The 19,767-nt window shown below is 37.9% G+C and overlaps 1 protein-coding gene across 2 annotated transcripts in view; it reads right to left on the bottom strand.

Annotated features, from left to right (window-relative positions):
• Positions 1-19,767, bottom strand: part of GREB1L (GREB1 like retinoic acid receptor coactivator) — a 138,286-nt gene that overhangs the window by 23,671 nt on the left and 94,848 nt on the right. For both annotated transcript variants that reach the window (XM_026841752.1, XM_026841753.1), the window contains 9 exons: positions 17,905-18,090; positions 12,894-13,220; positions 11,924-12,052; positions 11,200-11,334; positions 7,658-7,855; positions 5,621-5,801; positions 4,106-4,298; positions 2,602-2,735; positions 97-436 (listed from right to left, as the gene is read on the bottom strand). In XM_026841752.1, coding sequence (XP_026697553.1) covers positions 97-436; positions 2,602-2,735; positions 4,106-4,298; positions 5,621-5,801; positions 7,658-7,855; positions 11,200-11,334; positions 11,924-12,052; positions 12,894-13,220; positions 17,905-18,090 — 1,823 coding nt within the window. The remainder of the gene's footprint in view (positions 1-96; positions 437-2,601; positions 2,736-4,105; positions 4,299-5,620; positions 5,802-7,657; positions 7,856-11,199; positions 11,335-11,923; positions 12,053-12,893; positions 13,221-17,904; positions 18,091-19,767) is intronic.

Below are 19,767 nucleotides of genomic sequence, written 5' to 3'. Positions count from 1 at the left end.
CAATTAACCTAAAAGCACATGAGAATGAACAAAAAGTGTGTACAACAGTCAGATGACTACAGTGGGCATACAAAAAAATATTTAGTATCTTCTAACCTTCAACCGTGTCACAAAGTGTTTCGCGACAGTAAGCTCTGAGGCAGGGTTTCCAAGGAGGATCTCAAAACGATACTGAAGACCTAACTTGTCTCTTACTTCTTGTAACCTCTCTTTGGCCAGCATGGCTAGCTGCACAGACGGCACCCTAATGACAAGCATGTGGCCGCAGCCATTCTTATCCTTTCCTGGAGAAGTGATAAGGTCATCCATTATGCTGAGCGTTTCAGGTGTGCTGTGATCTCTTAGTGAGGCCATGGTGGTGAGTGCCATCAGAGCCTGGGAATACTGCTGAATGAGAAGGTAGCAGCGAATCACCATGCTGTGCAGCCGGGGGTACCTTTGAGGAGATACAGTTTTGCGTTAGCACATGAAAATCACAGTAATGTCTGAAAATTAACGAAAAACCAGGACTGAGTGGTAAAGAAGCGCCTATTTTTTTTTCAGTAGCACTCAAAGAATGAAGCCTTCAATTTTCATGAACAATAATTTTGCACAAAATCTAACTGTGTTTCAAGTAAATTAATACGACATGGTCCAAATGCAAAAGATAAAGAGCAAAGTCCTGGGCTCAAGTAGCAGGAATTTAAAACTTCTGTTATCCTCATCTGGGCCAAAATATAAGCTAAACATCTTTAACTTGATGGACACAAGGATTATCTCAGATCTGGTTCACTCCAAGAGCACAGGCTAATAATTGCTTTGCTGCCCACAACTTTTTTTTCTTCTATGAACTTGGAGGACCATTGCTGTTTCAAGAGGTTTGCAGGAGAAGTACTTCATCATTTCAGATCTCTTAATTTCCCACTAGAAAGTGAGACTTACCAATAGGGATTGCTGGCTCTGAGCCAAATTTGAACTTCCATTTTGCCTTTTAACTTAAATTGCCAATGTTTCTTTCTCTCTTATAACAGCTACATGCAGTGACAACAGATATAAGCTCACAAAGTAAACCACTAATGAAAAAATAATTAAAAACCTATTCAAGCAAAAAAGCACTCCATTTCTAGACATTCCCCACCTGCTCACTCACCACCATAATACAGAAAAAAAACATGCTATTATGCCTTGAGTCTTGAACCACAGAAGTCCAAATGACTAAAAAACGACAAGTTCCAAATTCTCTGGCCTCTTTCTTGAGTAATTTAATATATGATATGGGATCCACTTGAATAAAATTTTGTGTCTGTCCTTAAAGAGTAGGTGCAGTAGCTCACTGTGTATACCGTAAGCCAGTCATTAAATCAATAAATTTTTAAAAACACTTTTTACTCTTCCTTCCATAAAAGTACCCACTTTTGCTTCTAAACCAAATGGAACCTTTCTTCTAATATCAAAATATCTGCAATGTTTTCAGGCTTGTAAGCTTGTATGGGCCACCCATTCAGATGGAATAACTCAGTTTCTTGAAAAATAGAGGCTGAATTGATAGGCTGTGATGCAAAAACATATCCTGGCTCCAAAGTTCACCTCCCACCAGTTTCTAGTCTTATCCTAACCTCCTATTAGGGTAGTTTTTGCACATGCATTAATCCTCCTTCATCCTTTTTCCCATCCACATTTTAAGAACAGAAAGAGAGCAATGGTGACCATTCTCTCTTTCATTGTACTTGACCAGAAAGACTATGAAAAGCCTGAAGAACTGACATTTAAAGATTAACCGACCTTATTATTATTTATAACATTCATTACTTATATATTTGTATATAATAAATATTAATGATTAATGACATACTTTATTCATTTATGATGCTAATTTAACACACTTGATATTGTATTTTACTTAATAAATATAGCTACATTTACAATTATTATATTGACTTAAAGAAAATAGGAAAAAAAATGGTACTGAAGACAGAACAATCCTATGAAAACTACAGCTTAAACTGTTATAAGGGATCTGTCCTGCTCATATGCAGAATAGATTAAATCCACATTGCTGGAAACGACAGTATTGCTTTCATTCCTGTAATATGCATATTTAATGATATCGTGGGTATGTGCTATGAAAGCAGCTTGTTCAAGCAGCTGCAGGGTACTAATAAGCCACTTTCAGGCTCTGAGCTGCAGGAACCAAAACCATAGCCAATGAATGAAATAACAAAAATGATGCTTTTGAAATGACATCACTCACCTGGGCCACCACTGACAAGACTGTTGGCAGTCTCAGCAAGAGAGACACCAGAATTGGTGAGGTAATTAAACCTCTGGTACCTCCTTAGATTAGAGAGAGCTGAGCCAAAAAAAGAGAGCAGCACAGCTGAGCCTGGACTGGTGCTGAATGGGCCTAATCTCTACTATGTACAAATGAAGGATATCCCCTCCTTCTTCTACAGCGTTATATTTGTTACAAAAATAAAAATTGCATATACTTCACAGATTCGAAAATCAACATGAAAGGTCACCATATCTTCATGTCCCTGTGATGGGGCTCATAAATATTTATCTGTATCCTTAAGATCCCCGTTAAGCAGAATCCCAAGCTTCCCTGTTTTCCAAATTTACCTTTCTAAAAGCGTGTTGACCATTTTTTCAAAAGTTTCATCACATCTCAAAAGGGGACTTGTGACTCCCCATTGGAGGGATTTGCTGTATTCATTCAAACCGAAGTACAGCTTGTCTTCACTTGCTGCATCATCCTGTTCCATATAGAGACAGCAAAAACATAAAGAAAACTGGATCCAAATTTAATTTCTTTTGTCATTTAAAAAATAAGTGGAAAGCATCTTCCAAAGCAAAGTATCCTCTCTTTTCATTCATTCTCCCTCAGTGATGCTATTTGTTTGTTTCAAAGAATACAATAAAATGTAAATTGTTTTTTACTTAACTTACTATTTGTCTAGAGCTAGAAATGACAGACATATGTCCTTGAGAATTTTTTTAATATATCTACTACCTGTGTATTCAGGGGGTTTCTAGAATCCCGCTAATTATTTTCTGACTCCCTATCTCTGACTTTCTATCTACTGTTATCTCATATCTATTTAAAACAGAACCTGAAAACAGAAGGATTATGAATTTCCAAAATTCATATTGATTGTCAGATTCTATACATCTCTAATTGCAATCAGAAACTAATAATTTCTTTGCTGGAATGTATGTCTGCAGACAGCAATCAGAATGGAAGAATATTTGCTGCCTCAAATTTCATGAGGCCTTTGCTGGAAGCACAGCATGTTCTCCAGTGCATTTACATCACCAGTAAACACTAGTAATGTAATTAAACACACACAGCCTCCCTTTTTTTGTGGATTTTTTTTTTCATCAGAAGACTGAAAGTTGTTGATTTTTCACTTTTGAGATACAAAAAATTGTCTAGACCATTTTACAGGTCACCACACTGGTTTATGTTAACAATCATCCAAAAAGCAAACTTTGAATATTCATTCAGTCCCTCAGTTCCACTATTCTGTTTAACTACTTTTTACAGGTACCGCTTCAAGACACTTTACAGACACCAATGGAGAAAAGGATATTTTAAAGCAGGTTTAGTCAAAACATCCTCAGAATCAGCTGGCTGAAATGGTGAAAAAAGCTAACGGCGCAGAATGTCAAACAGACCTTTCTCACCTCTTCTCTGCACAATGACAGCATCTACTACACCGTAACTTGTTAACCTAGCACACTACTTTTATTAGTACCAGAGAAGTAATGAACAGATTTGACAGGCCACACAACATGTAACTTACAGTCAAAAGTCAGACTGCTTGAAAATGGAAAGCCAGCTCCAGAGCTTTATGGAATGTCCATATAGCTTTGTCTGACTAGAGCATAGGAAGTAACTTCTCATACTACATGAATGGACACAGGAAAACATACAGTTCCTGGGCCTAAATGTCAATGCTACCTCTGCCATCAGATCCCAGGGCTATGTATCTGGAGCCTGAGAGAACAAATTCCAGGAGAGAAAGATCTCCCTTCTAACAATTTTCTTTAATACACATCTGCTAGATTCCTTTAGGTGTGAAGTCCACATTAAAATACACAGTTAAAATTAACAAACACTTACCACAGTGTCAAATTGTATCCAATGTACCTCATTGCTAGAGCTGATCCTGGACTGCTGCGTTTGCAAGGCATAAGGAAAAGAGCTGACCTGAAGAACAAGGAGGTTGAATGCTTCAAGGACCTCTCTGCAATTAATAACTCTATCAGCCAGACCATGACTAGGCTCACCATGTGACAGGGAACTTGAAATGGCACTGCAGAAATAAGAATGCAAACAATTGCCTTACTGACATCCTGAGATTCAACAGATTACTCTCTTCCTGCAGAAAAATCTCCAAATGACCATGGCACAGTGAATCACAGCTCAAAAATCTCTTTGGAAGGGGGAAAGATGTCAAAACCATTTGAGTGTTCTCTGTGGGTAGACTCAGCCAACAGGGTGAAAAACTAAATAAAGGACCAAAATCTGTTGACAGTGAGAAGGTGAATTAGTGTGCCAATTTAAAAGAACATCAGATGGAGGAAACCAAAAATAAGCCAAAGCTGATGAAATCCCCCTCATACTGTGAAACACTGTTCCATGAGCTGTGGGGAAAGGATATAATAACAATTCTACAAAATCCAGTGGATTTTCCAGCCTGAAACAACACATTTCCAAAAGTCTGGGGAACCTGAAAGTCTACAGATGTTCTAGTTTCCAGTTCCTGGAATTACCTTTACCTCCAGCATATATTCAGGAATTCCAAATTCAGAGTACAGCAAAGACAGTAACAAAAATGTCATGGGGAGGCTAAAGTAGAAAGAATGTTGCTTTTATCTATTTTTAGCTGTCCTTCAAGGAAAGACCTTTATTATATCTCTGAATAATATAAAATGAATCCCACAACATTAAGCACCATGTTTAAATCACATTAAGATTACTCTCCTCAGTTTACTCATTAAACAAGAGCAGAATAATTAGCTGTATTTCTTTCTTTCTTCTTCCATAGTAAAGTTGTGATTCAGAGTGAAGAAATACTTCTGAACATGTGCGTATGTGGTGTTGTGTTTAGACCTAATGCTGGAAAAATCCGATACAGCTGTTTTTTAAATCCTTTTCTTAGAGCAGCTAGGGCATTTTTCAGACGATGCAGTTAAATGTCTGTAAGCTTCTCATACTACAAACAACATTATCATCAAGGATAAAAACATAAATTAAAATGACTGGCTTGTGAACATGGGAGAGATTTGGGTTTAAGTAGAGAAAAAGAAGGGTAATAGGAAAAAAAGACAAGAACAACAAAGAAAGTTGCGAAATGAAGAGCTTCTTCCTGGACTTCAGTACCACAGCACATACTAGTACAAATAGTCTTGTTAAGGATCCAATAATCTGAAACTAGGCTCACCTACCTTCAACTTAATCAGAATTAGTTAACAAATACCACAAGCAAGCAAAAAAAAGATTATTTCTGATTTTGAGGCACAAAATGGTAGTCCTAGAGAAAGCACAGGATGTCTAAGATGTAAGTCTTTTGAAAAACCTAACTGAAAGATACTGGGAGAGGATGGTTTTCCTTTGGTAGATTGAAACAGCTACCTTGTTAAATCCACGTGGGCATTGTCATGAACCAGCACAAATAGTGTATAGGGATTCTGCTTCACTCGTCTCATGAAAACTTCAAACTTTGTTTGAATCTCATTGTCTAGCCGAACCACATATTTCTCAGCCCTCTGATAAGCTGTGCCATTGTCTTCTAGGCCCAAGTCCACAAGGACACCTGTCAGAAAGAAGGATACAACAAACACCTTTTCCTCTGAGTGCATCCAAAAATGAAGTGCCAACAGTAGGTTGCCAGTATCAGAGACAAATCATTGACAGACCCTAGTAAGAAAATGTTATCCGAACGCATTTTCTCTCACAGTGGAGACCAAAATGTGTTTCCTGGCTTCTGGATTTCCTCTAAAAAGTACCTGAAGACCTTTCAAAGACTTCTCACATTACCAAAAATAAAAAAAAACCTTCAGACCTCCAGAAAAATTTCCAGCTCAGTGCTCAGTTGGCTATGCTCCATGATCCTAGGGCAAACTTGTCCACATTTACGTAATATATTAATCCTGCTTAAGTCAGAAAAAGTTATCCTGACCTTTCCTTTGCAAAAAATCATATATAAAACTGACACTCACTAATATCATATGGTTTTTTTCATGCCCTGCTTCAATGTTACTGTCAATGCAACACTCTTCAGCAGTCTTTGTAATGATTTATTGCTATCATATTCACGAAGTAGGCATGACATAATGTATATAGCTTTGAACACCACTTGAATTAAAGTAGCAATAAGCCACTGCGAAATGTGTGTCAACTATGTATTTGCCAGGGTCTTAATGATTTTAAAAAATTATTATAAAAATTAATTAAAAAACATTCATTTGAATCAAATAAGCGTGAAACTCTGTTAAGAGATATCAGAAAAGCTGTGGTTTAGTGTAGCAGCAAGTTTGGTAAATAAATTGTCTGAAGAAATAAGGAATAGAACAAAAAACCCCATAAAGTTATGTTAGAAAGGAAAAGAAACCCATACTTCAAGTAATCTATTTTATTATTTTCATTTTACTAGTAAAATAGTGCAGAGAAAAAAAAATTAGAGATGGACCACAATACTGAGCAATATCAGGGCATATCTGCAATCAAAAAGCGTGGGACTATTTTGTTCAGAACAGAAAATAAGAGGGAAAAAAGCCAACCCAAAACCACTCATAGATGCAGTACAGCAGAAGCTCATATTCATGTTCTTCAAATGCAAAGACAAGGAATTATTAGATAAAGCTGAAGGCAGGAAAAAGAAAATGTTCTGCTAGCAAAAAAAAAATCCTAAATACATAATTATCCTAAGGACTTCGTTATTCCAGATATCAGAGATCAAGAGTTAAAAAGGACCAAATATCTGTATGGATAGTATTTAGTTCTATTAGAGAGTAGTTTTCTCCATAGAGAATCACATATGCTTTTCTGGATACATGTCAGTCACTAAAAGACTGGACAACAGAGGGAGTTATCTCAAGGGAGACATATTCCGTAACCTGTCCACTAAAGCTTTCTTGTTCCTCTTGAAGCATTTGGTACCTGCCACAGTCAGACACACAATCCCCCACAAGAAAACTCACCATCTGAATCAGCATGGCAATTACTGTCTCCCAATGTGCATGTGTTACTCAGGCATTTATCTACTTAATAAGTGAGCTTCCTGCTCACACATGTGTGCTAGTACATATGAGAGCACATGCACAAATACGCACCTGAACAAACGGCACTAACAGGTCTAGGGGATAAAAGATGTGAAGTGGATGAGCACTTTCTCACCCCTTCCCTCTCTTGACAGCTGAATGCTTCTCCAGGTCATACATTCCTCTGACCTGCATGAATATGGCAATTTATTTTGCTACTTACATGGCAGAGCTTAGGCCCAGTTTATGAAAGGAAGATATTCAGAATTCACCAGTGATATCAACTAATGGAGCTAATATTGGACAAGCAACATACATGTTGAAGCAATTTCTCCATTTATACCAGATACGATTTAATAACATCACATACTTGGGTTTAAGAGTCTCTCTTCCCTCCCCTCCCTTTTACCTGATTGTCGAATCCGCTGAAGCGTCTGCTGCACCAGAACTTCTGAACGGGGAACTATAACGATGAAGTCTACTTTGCTGAAGTGGCCCAGATCCAGGCTCTGATTGCCACTGTCTGCAATAGCACAAACCTGGGACAAGAGCTTTCTGGCAACTGTAAGCTGTGGCTGGTAAATTTGGAAGGTATCAACATCCAAATCTAGAGTGTGTTTGTTTGAAAAAGAAAACAAAACACAACAAGAAACATGTTTACTTTCCCACCCCCCCCAATAAGCATGACCCTCCAAATAGCATACTCTCTATTACAAGAAAAAAAAATCTTTATCACCAGAATAAATCTCAACACTTTAAAGAGCTGGTGTCATGCCCCACACAGATGAGGGAGACAAGTAATTTAGATTCTCAGAGATGGGTAGATTACAAATGTCAACTTCCTTTTTTGATCAAAACATGATCAAAACTTATCAGACCTCAAGTACAGCACTGCCCATTTTTTAAATGTGCTGGGTGTTTGGAGGATTTTTCACACTGCAACCCAAGGAAGCCTCAATGCTAATGTAGTGAAACGCAATCTGTTAAATGAGCCGGCATGTACATAATATGCACGCACATATATGTATTAAAATATATATATAATGTGTATATACGTAAAAAATGTGTGTGCCTGTGTGTATATACATATACATATGTAGCTCTGATCTCCTCCTGAAACTTGCACTGCTTCAGGAACACCCCTTCATCACTCCTGCTGTGAGAACCAGCCATGGGTGTTGAGGCTGCTGAGTGCCGAGGTTGCTGTGCTCAGGGCACAATGGCATGAGTGCCCACACACCTATTATTCTGAGGAAAGTGAGCCTGTGTTGGTGACCTTGCCAAAAAGACTCTAACTGGACGGCAGGTCAGCTGGGAGTTCGTTTGTATATCAGCTCTCCTTTGAAGTACTGACCCCACTCTAAGTCAGCACTGAGACAGCCGTATGTCTCTATAATGACTGATAGTAATTACTGAGAGCAGCCCTTCAGAGAAGGACTTGGGGATACTGGTGGATGAAAAGCTCAACATGAGCTGGTAACATGCGCTCACAGGCCAGAAAGCCATCTGTATCCAGGGCTGCACCAAGAGAAGTGTGGCCAGCAGGTTGAGGGAGGGGATTTTCCCCCTCTACTCTTGTGAGACCCCACCTGGAGTGCTGTGTTCAGCTCTGGAGTCCCCAACATAAGACAGACACAGACCTGCTTAAGCAGGTCCAGAGGAGGTCACAAAGATGACCAGGGGCTGGAGCACTTCCCCTGTGAGGACAGGCTGGGAGAGTTGGGGTTGTTCAGCCTGGAGAAGAGAAGGCTCCAGGGAGACCTTATAGCAGCTTTCTAGTACTTAAAGGGGGCTACAGGAAAGACGGGGAGGGACTCTTTAGTAGGGCCTGCTGTGATAGGACAAGGGGTAAAGCTTTTAAACTAAAAGAGGGTAAATTCAGACTAGATATAAGGGAGAAATTTTTTACAATAAGGGTGGTGAGACACTGGAACGGGTTGTCCAGAGAAGTTGGGGATGCCCCATCCCTGGAAACATTCAAGGTCAAGGTTGGACGGGAAGGCTGGATGGGGCTCTGAGCAATCTGATCTAGTCCCTGCTCGTTGCAGGGGGAGTTGGACTAGATCAACTTTAAAAGTCCCTCCAACCCAAACTATTCTATGATCTATGATATGCTGCACAGGGAAGACGGGCAACATGCCTAGGCAACAAATCTCAAGTACTAGGGGGGAGGGAGGGGGGAGCATTTATTTATTTATTTGGAGGTTTCTTGATTTTAAACAAAAATTTAGTCTCATATTTATTTGAGCTTAATAAAGAGAACAGTGAGATTGGAGTTTTGCATTCTATAGGCACGTACCAGAACATTCATGTTTCCTCAAATAAAACATGTTCCTTTATTTCAGTATTTCCAGTAGGAAAATTCTATGCCCAACAATGCATATTTTCTACTTGCAGATTACCAAATTAAATCCTGTAATGCCATTACAGTCTTTGTTTATGTCAGTTTTTCTAATACAAATTAAATTCTGATTAATGGACTGCTTATCATAAAAATTACCTAGGAAAAATTTCTTAAAAAAGAAAAAATCCAAACCTACTGCAAACTTATACACAAGAACTATTGTTGCTTTTTAAAGTAATAAGCCACTTCATAAAATCTTGCAATTTAAATGAAAATTGGAAGGTGTTTGGGGCAAAAATCTGGTATGCTACCTTTATATAGACAGATTTGTGTTTGTGTGTGTGCATTTATCTCCTGCTCAGACCTGCCTCAGTGTTTATTTCAGTAGATCTACTACAGGACAAAGGTCCCCTCTCACTGCCTAGGAGACTTACCTCTCCTTTTTTTTATTCAGACAGATTCCCAGTAGCTTCAATCATTGTACACCCATATTTTAAAGACATAACTAGCTCGGAATAATTGTTTGAGAAAACATGAAGGTTTAGAAAAGTATCGCTGCACACCATTACATAGTAAGAACAAAAAAACCCCAAACACCAGAATCAAAAGATCAATCTTCTTTCAAATTAATCCTGTGACGAAGCTCAAGACTTGCTGTTCTGGGGGTGTGGGGGTGCCAGAACAAAGTACCTGGCAGCCTTCATAATTGAATCTCCTGATCCATGTGGAGACTATAAACCACCTTGCTTTCATTGAGATCTAACACTGGGCTGACAAATTTAAGCTAAATACCATAAATCGTGAGTATACCTTTCTTTCACAGTGAAAAACCTTTACTGGAGGTTGAAATTACTTTGATACTAGACCTAAAAGAATCTCAGTGTTCACAGCAGATGAGTGTATCTTTTACCATTACTGTCATATGAAAAGGAATGTATGGTTAGAACTCTAAATAATGAAAGAATTCCAAAAATGGAAAATTATAATTAGCATTTCTAGGCAGGCAATCCCAGCTCATCTTTTGCACCTAGGTATCTCATCACATTACATGGAATAAGACACGTCTCAAATAAGAAAATTATAGATTACACTTGCTTAGCATTTTCAGTCCAAGATCTTAAAATACTTTCGCTCAAAGCTTAAGCCTCAGAGCACAAGTCTGTAGTACACATTATTACCATTTTACATGTGGAAAGTGAGTAATATCGAAGTTAAGAAACAGGAAGACACCTGGGGAGTTCAGAATGAGAACACAGTTCTTGGCCTTACACCCAAGGTTACAAATCCTTTTCTAGGTGCAAAAGGGTGAGATAAGTCCACGCAGCCAACGTTACAAAGGAACATCTTCTCTACTCTGCCTAGTGCATAACAGAAGATCCCATATTTTAGCTAAGGAATTATAAAATTGGGGAAAAAAGTTGCTGAAGGTTACTACAGAGATTTGCTGTCTGAGACACAGCTGTATTACTACATTCAGCTGGCTGTATTAATATCTGAAAGTTGGCACACTGACAGCAGCTGTGCCCTCAGACTCTTCTGAGACACATGCATTTTGACATTTAGCAAACCACTCACTTATTTCACATCTTGCATGTAAAAAAAGTTACCTGGTTCTTGCGTAGAAACCATGGTGATTGCCTCCTGAGATGACACACACTCACTAACATCTCCATTAAAAGGAATAATGACACTTTCCCCTCGCTGCTGTAGCATTTTCTCCAGCAGCTTGTCCAAATCATCACCTATGTAAGAATTAGCAACACCAAATTATCTGGAAGCTGTTTCAAACAAATGATGTAGAACATTACATACACACATGTTCTCACATAGTTGACGCTGAATCTCTGAAGGGGCAGTGGACTGGAGATATATGGAAGAGAGGGAGGGAGCATATTCTTCTCTTTTATTTACTGATTTGCCAGTTGAATGAATTCCAAGAAAAGAAAGCACAGCTGAATAATTTCAGCTCTGTGCCTTTACAGCTTGTGGTGACATCTGATGATTACAAAGAAATGCACACTATAAAACATCAAAAACCTGTGCTAAAAGTGCAAACAAGAAAAGACTCATGCACTTATGGGTGCCCTGCCGTTACATTCAGCAGTATAAACAGTGTTAAAAATGTTTTGCTACAGGATGAGTAACTCGCAGTGCACGGGTGAAGGAGATGAGCGCTCCTTCACATACAGTGAATGGAGAGAAGGAAAGAATGCCTCTTGGTGAAGAGGGCAGAGCTGTGTTTGTGTGAGCTTTAAATGCTGAACAGGAGACACACCGACCTGAAAGAAATTACTGTCTTGGCTAGATCTTCTGTTTCTTAGGATCACTCACCTAAAGATGTATTTTTGAAATGCGATGCCAGGAAACTAACTTTCCCTGTGATGAGCTCATAACTGATCTCTTTTAAAAATTCACTGGTGGTAAGCATGCTTTCTGCAAGTGCCCTAGATTGATACTGACCTGGAGAAAAGGGAAGAAAAAAGCGAGAGCAATCTTTAATACTATCAACATAACCTTTTCATCCTAGAAGTGTGAGGCACGCTGATCTTCAGTCATGGATCTCTCCACTACTCAGCAGACAGAGAGCAGTCTCAAATCTATTTTGCTAGTGACAGGAGAATTAGTTATATCGGTTTACATCCTTTGCACATCCTTTGCAAGCTGTTGCCCATAGTTTTGCACACTTGGGTGACAAATGATTTGCAAAGTAAGTATTTGTACCTAGATGGGATGGAGGATTCTGGGTAAATATGAGAAAGTAATTATCCATAGTGTGAAAAAAAGTAAAAAATTGTCATTACTGATTTATCTGCCTTCAAAGGGAAGATGACTAGTCAAAACTCACTTCCATCCAAACACACTCATGCACATAAGAAATTTGAAAATCAACATGGTAAAAAGGATAAAAAGGATGTTCTGTTTTACAGTGGTCTGCAGAAGACTGTGGTCAGTCCAATATTGCCATGTAAAATAGCACAGCTGTTACAGAAAGCAGAGAAAGACAAACCAACTATTTTGTCACTGGGTCACTTCAAGGTATCTTCTAAGGTAGCCACACAAACAATAAATTCTCAGGTCTCTCAAGAAGCTTTAATGACTAGCATACAGCTATTTGTCTAGATCCTCATGGATATCAGTACTCCAAGTTTTGATGAAGGAATAGTAAACCGTGACACTGCAGTGTAACAACGCAAAGGAGAGTAAAGAGAACAAAAGGTACTTAAAAGCTGGACCAACAACTCGAGAAAATTAATTCAGCAAAATTGCATTGGTATTTGAAGCATACTGCAAATCTACTCACCTAGGACTACTACGCAGAATTCATTTCCTCTTATCTTTGATGCACAAATGGCAACTACATAATCTGGTAGCTTTTGCTGATGTTTCATTTCATTGAGAGACCTCAAGGTCTCCGAGATGCCCTCTGCCAGCGAATTCTGGGTAACAACCACGTGCACGAGGTCCCGAGACACACTGGCGATTAACCTAGCAAGCCAAGGGAGTTGACCTGGTGACACAGAGATACACTGTGCACTCATTTGCAAGGATCGCTCTCTCAGAGTAAACTCCTGCATAGCTTTCAACATGATCTGCTCAAATTCTTCCCTCAGGGGTATCTGGTCAGGACCTACATTGAAAGCAAACAGAAGAACAGTATCTCGTATCAAAATGTTATTGAACCAGGAATAATCATGTCTGTCTTGATCTGACAAGCTCCTTCACCATATTTTTTACTTTTACAAACCCTACTTGCTACTCAGTGGATATCTACCCACATGGCTATTTCTTCATTTTTTCACATTAGAAGCCTCTCTCTCCCATCATCTCCCTTATTTCTTTATTTTTTTAAACAATGTGGTATTCCATCTCACTCCTAGCTTCTCTACCTTCAGAAACTAGGGGGACACACAAGAGAGTGGGAAAAATATGTGCATTTGCCTGGAACAGAAGGATTAATCACGTAGGCTCCATATGTTTTTACAACAGAAACCCCAAATGCTTATCCTCGCAGTCTAATCGCAGTCATACAGTGTAAGAAAGCCTGTCAAGTGGTCTTCATTTTGTTTTTCTCATCAGGCACACTAGTAAATTAAGCATGGTTATAAATAAACATGTTTAATCTCTTCTTTTACTTTAGTTAAATCAGATTAATTTAGCTAATCTTCAAACTTCTAATGTAAAGAGGTATATGCAGCTTTAAATTCCCCAGACTTTGCAAACTGTTGTGATCTTGAATTGGAAAACAGAAATATAAGCTATCCTATTTTAGCATAAGTCCCCCAACTCAGTTTCAATTAACATTTTGCTCAGTGAGATTTGTCTCATTGTCAAAGACACTCAGGAATGGAAAATGTTCACAAACACAGAGTAAAAAAAAGTAACCATAGCTTAAATTGCCAAGATCTCATGTCAGTGCCAAAGGAGACAGCTTCACATGTCAGCAGCTTGCTTTTCTATGACAAAAAGGGGGGGCTTAAATACCAGAGATATGTGAAATGCTGTTTTTAGGTTTATGTTTTTTTCTCAGAGCCAAAGACAGCAAGCAAAAAGGACAGGGAAAAAGAAGCAAACAGTAAGGTTGTGAGAGAAGCGGGGCAGGGGGTGGGTAAATTATAGTACAGAATCTGTAAAAACTGCTGCCTGTTGTCATTTTGCTCTTTTGAGAAGTAACATATGGAGACTATCACCATCCAAGTACCATAGGATGGTAGGACAACTATAGACTTGTAAATGCAGAGCTGTTTTAATTTTTGATGCAAACGGAGAAGTTCTGATGAGTCTAATGTAATGTAGCATGGGCATAATTCTCTCTTTACAGTTCTCTTTTTTTGAAATGTATTTACTTTTCCCTTCTAAGAAAGCATTATGCATTCTAGGTCTTTGAAGGTCTCGAAACAGAAAAAACAGACATTTATTGACAGAACTAAATCTTCTTCTGAAGAAATAAATTCTATTTACAACCTATCAACCACAACAAAAAAGATGTTATACACTAAAAGAAGTAAAAGCAAGCTTTTGCTGATTGAGGAAAGTTACTTAAGAGACAGGCTCTAGACACAGGGGTCATCATGAGTCCAAGAAAATGAAAATAATTGTACAAATGGAAAGACTTCTGTATAAGAACATACAGAATTTCATTCAGATGATTTATAAGAAAAAAACTTTTAAAAGTAGTTATCAAAAAGTCACTGATTAGGAAATATTTTTGTATTAGTCAAGTGTTTAACATCAGGCCTCACTCATGGCAGTCTTTCTTCACAACTATCCAGAAAAATAATGGAACTAAAATCAGATGAGATGGAAAACAAACCAATAGATATTGATTTTGATTGTAAATCATTTCATAAATACATATACAGGAATCTGTCAGGTTAAAAAGGAATATTTGGAAGCTTCTCTACAGAAATGAGAATGCAAAGGATCATTTTGACTTCAGAAAATAAAATTGCAAAACAAGTAATACCGTAAAAGACTAATATCTGAAAAAGACCTTATGAACATAGTTATGCTTCCAAAAGCACCTATAAGTTTAAGACAACATATTCAAATTTTGGGTACACACACTTCATGGTGTCTACTCCTCCAACCATCTAAGACCAGGAGAACTGCTGTGATAACCTCCTGATTTGAGTGTCTGAATATCCCTTCCAGCGAAGACAGAGGCTTGTTCCTGCCTTGAGTCTGGATTTGCATTCAAATACTGAAGTTACAAAACACCTCTGGGAGCCATGGCATACACATTGTCAAAGTGTACCACAACAAGAGAGAAAGGAGAATGATTTTATATAATTCTAAACAGGTAGTTAACAGAAGGTCCAGAAATCTCTTCTAGCTGAAAAACCAAAACATAGACCTTAGCACTACACAGGATAGAATTGTGTTTGTAGTAACAGTAGTGCAATAGTAAAAAGCAGATGATTACAAATGACAGAATGTAACCCACACTGCATTTTGAGGTATAAAAACAAAGCTTGAGAGTACTTCACTATGAATGCAGCCAAAGATAACAAATGTGAAATCTGAGTAAGTACAAGAGACAGACTGTAAAAAACCACTGAAAGCAAACACACCTCAATCTCTTTTTTATTTATTCCTTTATGACAGTCAGTGGAATTTATTTATAGCAATGCTATGGCTCAGAATCACAGCTTTAACTGTGTATAGTCTTCATAGTAGGTTTAAAATGAAAGCGTCAGAAATGCACTTGTTTTGTTTGCTTTGCTTTGTAATATCATTGTGAGATTGCTCAACTGATTTCTGAAAACACAAGAGCATTATCCTACAATTAACAATGTTGCCATACTCTTACAGGGAAACTGAAATGCATACTCAGATATATCTTTTTTTAAAAAAAGAGCACTTTCATAAATAATACTTATGATCTGTGATCACAATCATCTGCAAACATATTCTATACAAGTAGTGAGATGTAGAAAAATTAGGCAAGACTCATTATTTCATTATTGTCTGCTTTTTTATCTTTGCCTTTATCTTGCTCTTCCACAATATACTCTGGAAAAAAGAATAACTTTTTAGTCCTATTTTCTCAAGAAAAAAAAGAGTCTCACATGAATAAACTGTTAATTTATAAATTGTCTGTATTTGTCTCTTCTCCTCATCAAAAACTTTTGAAGCTGGCTGGCCTCCAACCTCCTTTACTGTGCTTTGATTTTACAAAATGGTATAAAGGCTACAGTTCAGCGCAACTGTCACAATTCCAACAGTTTTACATTTGTAGCAATATTCAAACCAGCAAACATGTTTTGATCCCCACACTCTGCAGAATGTTTTTACTTTTCTCCCCATTAGGCTCTTTCATCTTACAGTGCTGGCACCCATCTCCACATAAGGCCAAATGGAAAACAATTCAGCTTTGCACAGCTAAGAACAAAAGCCAAACTAAACACCTGCTAACAAGGGAACAAACAGCTTTATACTGAAGGCAGGGTGCCCACTAGACACAGTTCAGCTTCCAGAAGCTTTGCGTGAAGCCTCCTCTAGTTTGCATCAAGTATAGACTTGCTGCATCCACCTAAGGTTGGATTTGCTCATGGAGTGTGGTTCACTGACTTGATAAGTTTCAATAAATAGTTTAATTGGACATGCTGTATCAGCTGGCTACATGTCTCTCAGAGAAATTTGCAAGCTGCCGCTATCAATCCAGAACTGAAGCAGCTGTTTTTAACATGAAGACTCTACAAACTTTCCAATGAAGATGAAAACCTCAAATAACAAATTTAAGCTCACTGAGAGATGGGCAACAGAAAAACACTCAGCCTGTAAAAAATAAAGAAACCCTCTGTCAGTTCTAACATGGCAATCAATAGACTGTTGAGGCAGAGAATGATAAATAAAGCAAACAGATCACTTAGTATTACTACAGAGAAGATGGCCTCCTTCCTGTCTGTAACAAGACTGCATCAAGGGAGAAGAGCAAAGCATAAGAACCCATGGGTGAAACCTGCAGAAAGCACATTTGCTTCCAAAATTATAGAGTTATCACCAGTTGTGCTTCTTTTGAAAGATTTGCACATTTCATACCATTATGTATTACATATGCCCTAGCAGAACCCCAGTGCAGGAAAAGCAGTGTGCTCTTCACAAAAGTCATTTCACACTCCTCCATGATAAGCAGCTTCTTTTCAAATACAGAAGTTAAGACTGAGACTGCTGTGAGAAGTTTCCCAACACTACCCTATATTATTCTTTAATTTCTAAAACCTTACTGTTTGTTAATACTGCTGCTTTTTACTCTAAGGTAGGGAAAAACATCTGGACCTGCAATAAGAGAAAGAAAATGCGGTTTGATGGTTTGCTCTCAAACTTGCAAAGAGTCCATTTCAAAAACATTTACAAGAATGAGATATTCACGGAATCACTTGCCTTAGTCTGAATAACAAATGTGGTTTTCATGTAAACGGTGCTGTCACTAGAACAATGATGACCATCACACATCTGCCAGCATTTGTCACAAAACTGAATAAAACAGACTGAGCGTCCTTAGAACAAGCTGTGATAACTGATGGTTTGATACCCTAAGCAAATGAGTTATCTGCATTGCAAATCCATTATCACAAAGGTGACCTGGTCAATCCCCATATGGAGAGCAGAAGCAGTATCAGCCTTTAAATTCACTTCACTTCTTCAGTCTGATGAACAAAGTAGCAAAATCACACACACTAGATGGAGCCACTTACCTCTTCCAGGCACAAAAATAGCCAGAAAACTGGCTCTGAAACGGACATAAAGAGGGTGGGGAGAAAAAAAGGACAATCACAAATAAAAACAAACGCTTATGACAAATTGCTTACCGAGTTGGACAAGATACTGAATCGTTAAAAGTATCATATTCTCTACACTTAGCAGCTGACTGCTGGTCAAACCCAAAAGATCCAAATCCTTGTTTTCCAGCTGTGGAATCTTGTAGCAATTCACCAGCAAGGGACTTACAACAATATCACCCACATTTCCATAGAAATAAGGTAAAGTGCCATAACCTTTGATAAAAGAAACAAAAAAACGGCCAGAAATTCAGAAAATATGCCACTACATGAAATCTTGCACATGTATACCTTTTCAAACTTCTCCTTAACATAACCTTGCAAAATATACTGCATCAGTGACTGTTCTTGGCTATAATGCCATTTTGCTTACAAAATAAATGAGATGATAGGTCAGTGATCCTTTGCTGTATTTTACAAGTGATCACGCAGACTTGCAAAAACTAACAGTAACTGCATACCAGCAGGATAATTATTGCTATCCAAATACAGATGGGAATATTACCTATTTGGGTCTTACCCTGACCTTAAATACAGATTCTCCATAATACAGTGTACAAAAAAGAGAAATCAATGGAAGCAAAAGTACATTGATCTTAACATAACAAAAGCAGCGTAAGTCACATCAGCATTGATTCAGTTACTGTTGTATTGCTGTGATTGACTTAAATTTTTTTGTCACATTTCCATTCTGTTTTCATAAACAGGTTAAATAAACATCAACAACTAAACATGCTGTTCTGTAAGGTAAAGCACATGACCACAGGATAAATTCTCCTTTCCTTGAGAATGTTTTCATTTTTAAAAAATTTCCACACAGATTTTTGCCAAACACATCCATTTGGGTACATCTGGTTCTGTACTATTAATAGGATGCTGTTTCTCAGGGCCACTAACATTTAGCCTAACTGAGGACTTCACTGGCAACTCTCCAAGAGCCTAAGGGCTGCGTTCAGTTTGCACTTAAGCTGATGAGTGTAGGCACCCTCATCTTTAATAAGGAGGTGTTTCTCTGAAAACCATTAGGGCACCATGCTAGAGCTTTAGAATAGGCTTCCAGGAAGCAACATAAGCAAAACAAACCAGAAAAAGTGTAACCCTATCCTTGATGGATTTACTAGTGTAGATGGTCCTGTTAATTCTCTGGGCATTGTGTGTATTAGGATTATCTGTGCAACTGAGTGTTTGGAGAACTTCTTCATTTCTTTAGGAATGATAAATTATTCCACAGATTGTATTGAAAGGCATGTTCTGTTAACATTGGAGCTACTTTATACAACCATCTGTACTATGCTGGACTGAGAAAAAAATTATAGAGTCAAAAAATCACTCATCAAAATTTTGGCAGCACTAGCTGACCCATCTTTTATTATATAGTATGCCCAAATAGCTCAGGTTGAAAGAGATATTCACATTATGAGTCATACTTCTGTAGTAAAAGTAATGTCTTTTTAAGGGTTAACAATGTACTTTATACAGCTAAAGGATTTTAAAAGCCTGATCTGTTATCTGAGTTTCTTACAAGAAGTATGGACTATCAAAAAGACAAAAAAGTTAGTATGATTTACTTCTGATTACTCAGTTCAAATCAATTTTCTGGTTCTCATGCAGAATCCCTGGGTTTCAAGATCTGGACTATAAATGCTGCAGGAAATATCTGCATGTTTTGTAAGTTGTTTACACTGGAAAGCTATTTTCATTACATGGAAATATTTCTATTCCTGGATTTTACAAAAATCTTATTTGTACAAAACTTCAATTTGCCAGAGGTTTTGTATAAATTTGACCTAGTCATGACCCATTTGTAAATCAGGTTCTGCAGAAATGGCCTAATTTCTAGTTTTAAATGTTGAGCAACTAAAGTAAACTATCCATGACAAACTGACTTCATAT

The sequence above is a fragment of the Athene cunicularia genome, assembly GCF_003259725.1.
Source record: "Athene cunicularia isolate RWA chromosome 2 unlocalized genomic scaffold, athCun1 chr2_part1, whole genome shotgun sequence".
NCBI lineage: Eukaryota > Metazoa > Chordata > Aves > Strigiformes > Strigidae > Athene > Athene cunicularia.
This window is presented reverse-complemented; position numbering and strand designations above follow the sequence as displayed.